General features: G+C 34.9%; 1 protein-coding gene across 1 annotated transcript; it reads right to left on the reverse strand.

Moving 5' to 3' along the window:
* Window positions 1-202: 202 nt before the first annotated feature.
* LOC142351839 (uncharacterized) lies at window positions 203-10,645 on the reverse strand. The gene is made up of 4 exons (XM_075404052.1): window positions 10,506-10,645; window positions 9,386-9,707; window positions 4,933-5,085; window positions 203-632 (listed from the first exon to the last, which is right to left on the reverse strand). The coding sequence occupies exons 2-4, from the start codon at window positions 9,588-9,590 to the stop codon at window positions 451-453; spliced, it is 540 nt and encodes a 179-aa protein (XP_075260167.1). The 5' UTR covers window positions 9,591-9,707; window positions 10,506-10,645; the 3' UTR covers window positions 203-450.
* Between the last annotated feature and the right edge of the window lie 2,280 nt (window positions 10,646-12,925).

Genomic DNA, 12,925 nt, shown 5'->3' on the forward strand with positions numbered 1-12,925 from the left:
TAATACAATAAAAAGCTTATTATTGCTTGCAAAATCCCCTTTCAACCCTAAAATTTGACAAGACTTGCTAATGCCCCGGATATACTTGTTTATTATCATATCGAGATCTTTTTTCTTGAATTTAATGCAAATAAGTTGTATGTCTTGATATATGTTTTTCAAGATCTTTCAAATTTTTTAAATTTTTTATCATCAAGGTGTTTCAAGTTTTATTTCAGTGTGAAGTTTCCTAACTATCGGAAAAGTAAAGCCTAAATTTTAGTCTTTATCAGGAGTAGCTTAGAAAAGTGAGAGCTTGCGTGGTGAGATAGTCGAGCCATTTATTCTCTATAGTCATCAATGCAAAAATGTTCACATAGGCAGAGAAAAATGTTGTACGAGAAATAACTTTCTTAGATGTGAACATCTTTTTAGCAGGCAATTCTCATTTAAAAGTTGTTCAGTTCATGATTAAATCTGGTAGAAGTCTCTGTTGAGGACAGCATGTATTGCCATGATTATGGCATTGACGACACTGAAACAGGCAGCAGTCCAGGCCAGAGCCATGGTCCAGTCCTGGTCGATACCTTGGGAGGAGGCTCTGTTGTCTGTCTTGGCTTGGAACACTGCACACCCGATGAACAACAGGCACGCTGAAAAAATGGTCTAATTTTCATTTAATACTGCTAATTTCTCTCATGTGAAGTCAATAATAGCTATTTACCACACGGAAAAATAGACAATATCTAGATAGAGTCTATTTTTTCCGTGTGATGAATAATAGATAACAGCCGATTTTGGACTAATGTTACCTAAAACAAACAATCGGAGGTAGTAAGTAGGTTACGGTTTTGTTCCCCAGCCGAAATTCCCTCCCCTGTAGCCATGCATGTTTATAACATATAAGAAAACATACATCGCGTTACCTTGCTGTATATTTTATTAAACTTGATACGGCCTTAACAGTCCACATTATTCTTCTTGGTACGGCTTTTATAAGGTACTTTTTTAACCTTGATACGGCCCTAACAGTCCACCTAAATCTTGGCACGGATTTTGTACTGTTCATTTTTGACCTTGATACGGCATTAACAGTCAACATCATTAATCCTGGTACGGCTTGTGTACGGTACTTTTTAAACCTTGATACGTACTTAACAGTTCACCTTATTAACTTGGTACGACTATTGTACCGTAATTCTTAAAACTTGATACGGCCTTAACAGTTCACTTTATTAGCCTTGGTACGGCTTTTGTATAGTACTTTTTAAACCTTCATACGGCCTTAACAATTCTTTTTATTAGTCTTGGTACAGCTTTTGTGCGGTACTTTTTATCATTGATACGGCCTTGACAGTTCACCTTATTAACTTTATACGGCTTTTGCACGGTAATTTTTGAACCTTGATACGGCCTCAACAGTTCATCTTATCAATCTTGGTGCGGATTTTGTACTGTAATTTTCAAACCGTAGGTTGTGAAGGCCAAGCATTAAAATTTTACTCAAAGTTTAACTTTTCTTGGCTAAAAAATTTAGAAAAGCATGCTTACGATCAAAGTTGAGTGACTATATGTCAACATATTTCGTTTCTGAATATAATAACACGGAGTACGTTTTATCTTATTTTAGATTATTACGTCAATTCTACAATCACATCCTGCCTGACGTGTGTTTGGAGTATTCTATGGATGATCTACATGGTTAACAATCAACTCCTGACGACAGTTTTGCATAGAAAAAGTGACATTTTGAAGTTATTTCGACAGTTAGGTTCAGCCAACCAATGCTTTAGAATTGACATGTACAACAAAGTTAGCTGGCTATTGATTGAACTGAAACCGCAAACCAGCGAGGAATGGAAAACTTAAGTTTTTGAATGTGAAATTGATGAAAGTGCAGATTGTTTCAATCTTTCTTGAGCATCAAAATACCGTGTCTTGCTAACGTGAAAACTGAAAACTATCTTAACATCGATTTGTTCTTGAAAGTTTGAGTAATTTGAGAGAAAGGAAAAAAGAACCTCTGTTATCTTAACATTAGGTTGATGAAAAAATCATTTTCTTTGAACGGACAAACGATTTATGGAAGACATCGGTGGAATTTAGATTTGCCTTTGACAGATTTAAATTTTCCAAACCCAAAATCTAGACGCTACCTTGTCTCTAGGGTTTCGGCCACAGTGGCTAACGAAGGACCTCTGTTTTGACCAATAATTCAAGTCTGCTTATGGCAAAAGACGGATTCTCATCTGTGAATTGTTTTCTAATCTGAAACTGAATGGCCCTCTTAGACTCGCCTATAAACATAAACAGTGAGCAACCTATAGGAATACAAATTTCCGGTTTTCACTTGTCCCATTTTGAATTATTGAGTTATTAACCAAATCTGGGAAATTATTTTTGGTTAGTTTGTTGGAATTAACTGAGTATATAATTAAGCAAGAATATATAATTAAGCAAAGCTAAACGATTAGCTGTTTGGGCTATTTAAACAACGTTTATTGCTACGTAATTTACAGTATAGCTGACATAGAGTCATAAAAGCGAATTTCTGAACTAAGCATCTCGACAACTTGTAAACCGCTCACAACGAACTGGGCAGTATCCAAATTTTCATGTTGTTGATAGGAAATCAGCCTTTGCATTTGGTCTGCCGACACCGATTGTGGAATACAAACCGCTGTCTAATCTTGAACAAAGCAAAAAGCCAACAAGGCAATTCAAGTTGCATAATCGAACGATCTTGTGGTGCATATATCTCGGGCATAAACCACGGGACAGAAAAGCGTCAAATTGCAAGGTCAAACTGAACGAATAGTGACACAGCAACTTCGAGAGACAAATCAACCACTGCACACGGCCGACTGAGCTGAAGACAAAAGAAGGCTACGAACTGATCAAAAATAAGGATCAGCCTAGCAAACTCAAAACAAGATATTTATCAAGTCTTGCAATTTGGTATTAGCCTCGAGAAGCTGCTCGACAAGAGAGGTGATATTTTTATCAATTTGGAATCCTACCGACTACAGAAAAACCATCAACAAGAATATTTCATCAGACTAAAAACTGATTGGTTGACTTATATCTACAGTCAGACATGCATGGCAGATCAGCAGATTGAGACACCTCTTCAAAGCTAGGCTGCAGAGCCAAGTAATAAAGTTTCGAGATCTACAGGAGAAACTTTCCAAAGCTCAATTTAGAATAAAAAAAAGAAAACCAAGACAACGAGTCAAAAGGTCTGTGTGACATAAGATAAAAGAAAGCAGAGATGGTCGCAGCTCTAGAAGAGGAAATTAACTTCAAGATGGGCTTAGGAAAGATGCGTTTGGTGAAAGAAGGTGCACTCATAATGGAATACGAAAAGAAGACACATGATGCCAGAAACTCTGGTTCCGATGATGTTAACACGCTTAGTATAAGGAGCCGATCGCTTCTCAAATGAAAAAGTCCAAGGAACAAGGACGTCGTCGGCTGGCTTGACAAGTCAGATAATTTTGCAAACTTTAAAGCTGGTAGTTTTGATCATAAAAAGATCGGGCACGACAACTATCGAGCTAGTTTCAACCGAAAAAGCTTACTTATATCCAGATCCCTCTGCAGCGAAGGTTAAAACTCAACGGTTTACTTGAATGGTCAGAGCGCGATGTACCCAGCAGTATTAGTCAGCTACCGAAGTTTAAGTTAAAATCTTTCGACGGAAATCTAATCGAGTGGCGGCCAGAACGGTCGAATATGTTTGTAGCAACAGTTCATAACCGTGCCATTTCTAACTCAAAGAAATTGAACCTTTTGAAAACATTGTTGACTGGCAATGCAAAAAAGCTATGGCAAGTATGGGCTACTCCCTGGGTTTTGTGAACCTTGGCTGAAATATATGGTGAACCTTGGGCTTTGTTTGAATGGAGAATTGGCCGAACTTACCTAATTGTTGAGGCACAACTCAATTTTCTGCAAAACCAACAGGCAATTCGAAATCCCGAATCCAATATTTTACAGCACCTTCTTAACCGTGATACGTCTTTAACGGTCCACCTTTTTATTCTTGGTACGTTTTGTTTATGGCACCTTTTTAGGCTTAAAACGGCCGGAGTAGGGCACTATTTTAATCTTGATACGACCTTAATATAATAACCTAGAGACCTTCGTATAGCTTTACTAAGAGCTTTGTGGTCAGATAACCTAAAACCCGCTAATCACCTAATCATGGTAATAAGAACCAAATTCGGGGGGGGGGCTTTAATTTCATGGGGGTGATAATGGGAAAGACCCAAACTTTCTAATTTGGGAATTAAGGGATCGATATTTTTCGTTTGTGCCCCCCATTATGTTTTGCTCCCCACAATTACAGAGCAAGTTCTATTACAGTAAATCATTATGTAAAAAATATGCACCTACTAATCTGGGGGGCATAAACGGAAAAAAACGAATAAATATATAACAAGCACATAAGTATGCATATTTATTTGCTTGTTATATATTAATTCGTTTTTTTTCCGTTTATGCCCCCCCAGATTAGTAGGTGCATATTTTTTAAATAATGATTTACTGTAATAGAACTTGCCTACTTAAGGATAGCACTCTATTGCTAATCGTTAAGGAAGTCTAATCGGTCGAGACTTAAAATTTAGTACAATAAAGTTAAATGGAATGCATTTAGTCTTGCACGTCTCGGCCAAGACTTGCATTTATACTGAAAAGTGTAAAAAGTGACAAGACTATAGCTCTGAATCAGTACTGATATGATACTTGCAATTTGGCGTGCCCAGTACTGATATTGACTTGCCGTTCAGTCCGGGATGTTTCCTATAGTATACCCCCCATGGAATTATTGCCCTCTTTATAGTATATTTACAGTATTGGGGGGGGGGGGAGGTGTTATGTAATGTAACCACTAAGCAGGAGGGCTATAATGAAAACTATCCCTGCAGTTAAACACATAGTACTACTTACCCTGTATGATAGAGAATATGAGTGAGACGAATATGAATAACTTTCTGTCCTGTTCGTGTATACGCATAGTGATGATTAGACCCAACATGAGCAGAATAATCAGACACAGTCCCACTCCACTCACAAAGAACACTTGAGTGAAGGTGTGGTAACCTGGAAACAAAAAAAAACCAATTGTGAGAATACAAAACACTTCAATTCCAATGTCGGATAAGAGATGTCGAGATCAAAAAAGTCAAATTTGTAGCTTTTCACCTAAATCAACCCTATAAGAATCTTTTTTGGGAAAACATTTGAGTTGCATTGTCTTAGTTACGACAGAACAATTTTTTTCCAAGGATCGTTTTATTTTAGAAAAAATATATGTAATAATTTATTCACGATTTTTTTTTATTTTTTATTCAAATTTCTCCATTGATGTGCATTTTATTATAGATACGGCGTCGTTATATCTATTTTGGTACCTTAGTCATAGATGAATTCAAAACTCGCAAAACAGGGCGTTTCCTGATCCAAATAAATCTTTGTTTAGAAAATATTGGCAATGTAATGCTCTAGAAAGAATAAGTAAATCAAATTGAGCCATGTGGATGGGTTTTAGAACTAAAAAACAAACTGGATCGGGATTGACAATCTTCCAATGTATTGCTTTCTGAAATTAATAGGAAGCAGTCAAAGCGTTCTATCTTACATTCTGAAAAAGATATTCATAGAGCGAATAAAATTTATTTATACGGCTTAATACCCATGCAACAAAATGCCCGGTGCTAAAAAAACTAACTCAATTAATTCCCCCTGATCTTTACCTTGAATTTTTCGAATTCTTGTGTTAGTTGATGTGATAATTTCTAATCAAGTCCCAAAGCTACTGAACCACCAGTGTCAAACATAAATTTGAAAAATGTGATTACTTTTCTTTTTTTTTCTAATAATTTAAAAATTAGGTATAATATATTCGTTACTTGGAACTGATACCACAATAAGATGAGTTTTCTGCCTGGATGTCAGCTGCCGTACATGCCTACGAAGCGTGAAAAAGTTGAGCCCACAAAGCGTGAGCAAATCGATTAAATCTGAAGCTATGGTTGGCCGAAACCTTTTTTCGCAAGAAGAAAATTATATGGCAGTTTTTATCAATTATTATAATTAAAGGCGATACGTGGTACCCCATACAGAGAGAGGTCAAGTGGGGCGCCACCCTACCGCACACCAAGGAAAATGATCCACCAAACTAATGACGTATCGATCAGTTAGATCTGATGGCCATTTAAAATAAAAATTGTTGGCTAAATTTTTTTTATCTGCTGTCGTTTAAACGTTTTGTCGGACATTATGCTTGTCATAGTCCTCGATTCTACGTTTAATACTTTGCAGTACACTTTGAATAACAAATGTTTCACGGAAAACTGTTAGCACCCCATTCCGATTTTGGAATTGAAAACTATGCCTTCACCGGGTTATCCAACACAACGTTTCTATTAGCGAAAAATCTAAACGAAGAACGTGCGTTGCGAATGACATAAATTAAAAGTGCATTCATTAACAATAAACAAGGTATTGTGCGTACGCACATAAGGTTCCCACCCCGCTCATCCACATTCCTGACTTAATTGGCTCCCAAATGATGAAGAGATAGGAAACTTTCAAAAACATCATATCGTTCCACAAAAATCAATGGAATACAATAATGCCACCCTAAAGGGCCGATGAACGTTGTTGATAATAGGACTACTAGAAAGGACAATAATAGATACCAAACAACAAACATTAATTACGACCAAAACTCGATGTCTATAAAAAAAATAAAAACAAAATCATCAAACTCGCATCAGATAAAACCTAAAGAAAACAATTTAACCTATACTTCTTTAGAAAAATATGCTACTGGTTAAGAGGTTGACAAAAAAGAGCAAAGAGGTGCGAAGTTCAAAAATACGTTTCTATTTTTGAAAACAATTAATTTCACCGCTTTTAATGTCATTAGATGCCAAATGAAATCCCTAAAATGCTCATATATATCTCCATAGGAAGCAATTGAGACATGACATTATCCAATGTTCAATTGCGCAAAATGTCAAAGCCAACGGGACCTACAATTATTTTTATAAAAAAAAAGAAAAGAAAAATGCTAAAAAATGTAAAAATAAAAAAAATCTCAAATATTTTATGAAATCTCGTAGTAAAAGTAGATACAAAGCCGGGAAACAAAAGTTTGAAGCTACAGCTGTAATAGAGATCAAAATATAGTTCACTGAAAACGGGTTGCGACCTGTGTATACAGATACTGAGCTGCAAATGGACCAAAAAACTCTTTAAAAAAATGACGAAGCTCAAAAACCCAAACGGTTTTTTGAAAACAAATATTTTCAAAAATTAAAAAAGACATCAGATTTCAACGAACAGCGAGGGATTAAGTTGCAAAACCTCAAGAAGCCGATTGGGCCTTATAATAATGAGACTAAATCGCAACCCCAGCCAAAACTTCAAACAAATTAACGAGATCACTTTAACGAGATCACACGCCTTCTTCCAACGATGAGCATTTTCCTTTCTATGTTTTCCTTTAGTTGGATTTGTCAATAATGTGATAATTCGGCAAAGAAACAAATGAATATGCAATTATGCTCAAAAACAAAAAAATGAAAACGCTTAGTATCAAAACAAAGAGACAATTAGTGAGCATAAAACTATTATGGACATTAATTCATAACCCACAGGAAAATAGTTTCAGCCTGTTTTTACTTAGATCGAGTTCGAAATTGAGAAAAATAAAATAAAATAGAAGCAAAGTTCAAAAATTAAAAGAAATTGTCTTGTAACAAATATATTCAAAGTTATAGCAGACATTAGATAACAACTGGAAAAATTGTCTAAGTTCATTTTTACCTCTTCAAAAGTAACTGTATCTTTCACTTGGGACAACAAGTTATTGGGCTACAAAAAAGATAACAAATAAAAGCAAAAGTCAAGAAATACATAAAATATTTTTCACGGAAACAATTTGCCAGCGCCACAAAAATCATGAGCTTAACTCCAAAACCGTAAAATTATCTCTTTGGGCCTCATTTTTTGTAAATGGTATCTGCCATTATTTGAACCCTGAGGTGAAATTCTTGCAAGTAAAAAAGTTAAAATAAAAGACATTTACTTATCGGAAAAATTTTAAAGAGTAGCTCCCCATTAAAATCTAAAATAATTTTTATCGCAAGGATACATGGCGAGATCAAGATAAACTCAGACGTTGCTGCGCAGCTAACAAAATACTCGTTTCTTCAAATAGTTCAAAAAAATTTTCTAGCTTCTCAAAAATCAAAATGAATTTTTTGTATAATTATCGAGTTTAAATTTGCAAAGAAACTGCAAAATTGTATTATAAATTCCAGAAGACTCTCAAAGCGAGTGGGTGCACAACTAACTCGTTTGTGAGCTTAAAAGAATATGGTCGCAGTTTTAAGCCAATTTAAAGCAAGTGGACTAAAAAAACAAATTTGGTCCCGAAAAAGTCGAATTTTGGAAATTTTAGCTTAAAGTCTACATAAATTTAGCCAAAAAACTCAAATCGAACAATTCAGCAGCCCTCCTCTATTAACAGATGTAAAATCAATAACACTACAGTTAACAATTTTAACAAATTTTAGCAAAATAGTCAAAAAAACCGAAAATGCGAATAAAAACAGCTGAACTGCGTCTAGTATTCACAAAATTTTAAACCTCGATAACTCCCTATAAAAAGCGAAAATTGAAAAAATCTTTTTTACTTCCGTATTATACGCTGGACGGGCTTTTTAATGATACCACTCACATTTCTCTACGATGAAGATATCGATCGGCCAATATTGTCTGAACAAAAAAAACCCATTTGAGTATATAGTCCCCCCCCCCACTAAAGTTGGTCGGAAAAAAAGAGCGAGTGTTATTTCAATGTTTTCAGCGCATTCCTCGCAAAACTTTTAAGTAAATTATCATAAAAAAGGTAAGACTTTGAGGCCTTAAGGGCGAAGTGGGATATGAGATGGCTACGACAACTTAGAGTGCTGTTAGAGACTAAGGCAACATGATAATAGTAAACAAAAAATGAGCTGAATGCACTAAAACGAGCTGCACTTTTTGAAATTTTGGTGTCTCACTTTTTCACCCCTATTCATTTAAACCCCCATTAATTAACCCCGATCTATTCACCCCTGTATCATTTAACTCCTTTGTCATTTCACCCCGATTTTAATCTTTCAATAAAATAAGGGATATTAATTTGGCAATATAATCATTTGGCGATACCTCGCGGGCCAATGCCATGCCTCAGCGGCCCGTGGGACTTGATATGAAACTATCACAACTGAACGTGGGATTAACCGAAGGTCTCGTCCCGGACAGGCAAGTACAATACAAATCAAGTAGTAGCTTAAATTTAAAATTAGATCTTGACAATTCGAATCAAACTGGAGTATATTCTAACCTTCCACCTCCAGCACATCTCTTATGTCATAACAAGTGGCAGAGCGTGTCTGTGTCTGGTACTTGAAGCAGTACCTCCACAGTCCGTAGTGGAAGGTGGAAGCATCCACCCAGTTGTCTCCACATATTCCACACAGGCCCATGCCCAGAGTTGCCAGAGTTACACATACTGAGATGTATAGCGTGATCTCTGCGTAGATTTCCATATTTGGAAAAGGTCTTTTCAATTCTTTTGCCCTTTGTTCTAATTTGGGCACTGATTACGGGATATGATTTGATTTTGTTGCTTTTGTTGAAAACTATTGGGTTGATTTTGAAAGAATCTGAAAATAAATTTTATGCAAGATCGTCGACAACCTGAAGGCTTCGGGATTTGATTGTGTATATAAGTTAAAATTATTAAGTGCCCCCCCACCCGAACATGGAATGTTCATGCGCGTCACAAAATAGCAATGGTAACAAATATTTGATGGTTTGACCATAATTTTACACTAAAGTTTACACCATTTGAAATGAAAAGAGCTACTGATAGTTTAGTTTTTGAAAAAATAAGTTTAGTTTTATTTGTGAATCAAATAAAAATTTGCAGCTTGAAAACAGTAGTGATCAGAGCTATTTTAGGCCTTTATAAGCAGTCGTCCAGTGACTGTAATTTTGACTTTGTGAAAAGTAGTAATTGTAGGAACTCAATTACTGTCCCTTATTTTTGAAATTTCGACCGGGATAGTTCAAAGGATTTCAATATTCTTGATCCACCAGTTTTGAGTATAAGGTTACGCGAGTCGTTGAAAACACTGCGAATTTCTTACGTTTATCGAGAACAGCGTTGAGATTCGAGATGTTAAGCCTGAAATACTCCAAAGTGACTTCAATCAAATTCACATAACGTTGTTTGAATATCAAATTTTGGAATTTTTAAAGTGCTGGAAGTTCATGGTAGTCAACCTATGGTTACGTATATAGGACCTTCTGGCACTGCAGACTTTCGGCACTTTAAAACCTGCTCTTGTGTGTGTGTTTTGCCATTGCTTTTCTTTTTGAAATATCTTGCTATGTCTATATTACAGATCTCACAAAAATTATCTAGAACTAAACGTTATCCACATTGTTTTCACACTCACCGGTTTTGCGGTCCAAGTTTTTAGACTGAATTGAGAATTCAGCTTCGAGAACTCTAGTTATACACAGTACGTAATGTGTACAGAACAATAAATCGTTTTTAAAAATTGTAAGCAAGTTGTAAAAGTTGAAGTGATTTTTGAAGTAAAAAATAAGTAAGAAATGACAAATGACGTCAGCTTGTGAATCTGAAAACCGAACCAGATAAAAGGTATCAAAATTCAATCAACAAAGCCGCATAGTTTAAAAACGATTCAAGGATTTAAGTTGTTAAGAATTTTTAACATTATTTTTTTTAAAAAAAATTTACTCGAAGCTCGAATAACAAAAACAGATCGACCTAAATAAATAGACTTAATAATTCTCCCTCAAAAATTTTTGTTTTTAAATTTTTTTCTTTAACTAAAATGTCCGAATGACTATTACTAGAGTCAAAAATACAGTAAAAATGGCTCGAGCAAAAGAAATTGCATAATCCTTCTGGTTGGACTCAACATTGAATACCAGACACCTAACAAAATGAAGGTTTGCTCGGTTTTCTAGTTTTTTGTAGTGTTCAAGGCACATTGAGCAGAGAGAAACATAATATTTAATTTTAATTGTTTGAAATTTTTTAACATAATTACAAACTCTTCTTAAGAAACCAGAGGAGCAAAAAATAAGTTAATTTAGTGGTTCAAAATGACCAAGCATCTTAGTTAGCTTGCATGTTAGAAATTCAATAAAATTTCACCAATGGGTCACGATAATTGCATAGGTCTATTACTCTGCTGTGTGATGCTCTATTACAATTTTAAGGCAAGCAAAAAACACATCGCAATTTCGATAGAATTAACGATGAACAAGTTCTTATAATATGGTACATCAACGAAGATCATGCTGGGTTATTCCACTCAAGCATAGAAGCTACATTTATCTTTTTGAATAAGGCGTTATGCCTATCTTGTTTCCAAAATACTTAGATTCGATCAACTTTGTTATCAAAATTTTTGGTCGTGCAGATTAAAAGGAACAACAAACAACAAGTTAGGGAGTACTTAGAGTTATTATAAGGAGTTAAATGACTTTTGAGTCTACCCAATAATGTTGTATATTTACCTTCAATAAGCTTTCCTTAGATCTCCTAATCAGGTCTTGAAAAAAATGAAAACCACTCTGCAATGGAACTGTTCAAGTATCTTACAACAGCCTATCAAAAACTTAAATTTTCTCTTTAGATATTTTGCGCTACCAGCAAAATAAAAACATTATTTGTATTTAGTGACATCTCATGCAATCCTAATGTGGTTTTGCCATTTTCAATGTTGATATAATGAATTAAACAGTCAGTGCAAGCCCAATGGAATTAAGTGCAAAACATCAACTTGAACGAGACAAATTTGTAGAAGGATCAATTTTTTTTAAATCTATGGCAGTTCAAGTTTCGCAGCAGAAGAACATCCGCAAAAATAAAAACAATATCAGCTAAGCGCGATGGCTTAAGGCTATAATGCTCAAACAGTGAGAACTAATAATTAGCTGATTTGTTTCCTGCAGCGGTGCACAAAATTTTGCCATAGATGGCGATGACTGTAACTAAGTAACGTATTTATATAAGACATTATCTTATCATTAACTCTAATTTTTACACCAAAATTACACTGAAGATGACGTTTAAAAAAATGATTCTTATCGAAAATGAGCGTAACAGATGGTTGTTGATCGACGCATGAAACTTTCTGTAGCAAGGATTTTTGCCCAACTTCATTTCAAATTCTGATTTACGTTATTATAATTAGAATGGACTTGCTAAAAACTGAGTTTGCGTATACTAAGATATAAATTTTCCGTTTTTCGATTCTTTGAATTATTTCGCGCTTTGCGCGGTGAGGGGTGGTTTATGGAACCTCGTATAAAACGAAGTGTACGCATTGATAGAAAATGGACACTGTTAACCTGAAAATTAAATCTCGAAATAAATTTCAATTTTTTTCTTATATTTTAAAACTCATCTGAAAAGTTGTCGACAGACAAAAGCAAAAATAATCGTGATTAAAAATATACCTTAAAATAAGTTTTTGCCTTTTCACGCAAGGTGGTATATGAGTACGGATTAGTTGGCGCTGTAGAATGGCAACGAATTATCAGTGAAAACGAAATATCGTGAACTAAAATATGGACTTCATTACTTCTTTTTTTTTCAAATTTTAGCCAAAACTTTTGCTCTGTTTTATGTTGTCTATTCTACGTTGAGGCTGTTTCAGAAATAATGAGGACAACTGTTCTGTATAAAAATTTCGCATTTTATCGACTACTGTTTGAATTAGTAACAATATAATCAATGCATAAAATACTCAAATTTTGTGTAGAAAACAGACTTTTAATTTGGCTGAAGAATTAAGACATCGACAATAGATGTAATGGCAGTTTAGGAATCAGACCT

This window comes from Convolutriloba macropyga, chromosome 13 (genome assembly GCF_964194025.1).
Source record: "Convolutriloba macropyga chromosome 13, txConMacr16.3, whole genome shotgun sequence".
NCBI classification, from domain to species: domain Eukaryota; kingdom Metazoa; phylum Xenacoelomorpha; order Acoela; family Convolutidae; genus Convolutriloba; species Convolutriloba macropyga.

Excerpts from the sequence above, each read along its gene's own strand:
- LOC142351839 (XM_075404052.1), bottom strand. The coding sequence starts at position 9,590 with ATGGAAATCTACGCAGAGATCACGCTATACATCTCAGTATGTGTAACT. Across the intron at positions 5,086-9,385 it reads AGATGTGCTGGAGGTGGAAG|GTTACCACACCTTCACTCAA; the intron begins GTTAGAATATAC and ends TTTTGTTTCCAG. Across the intron at positions 633-4,932 it reads CATATTCTCTATCATACAGG|CGTGCCTGTTGTTCATCGGG; the intron begins GTAAGTAGTACT and ends CCATTTTTTCAG.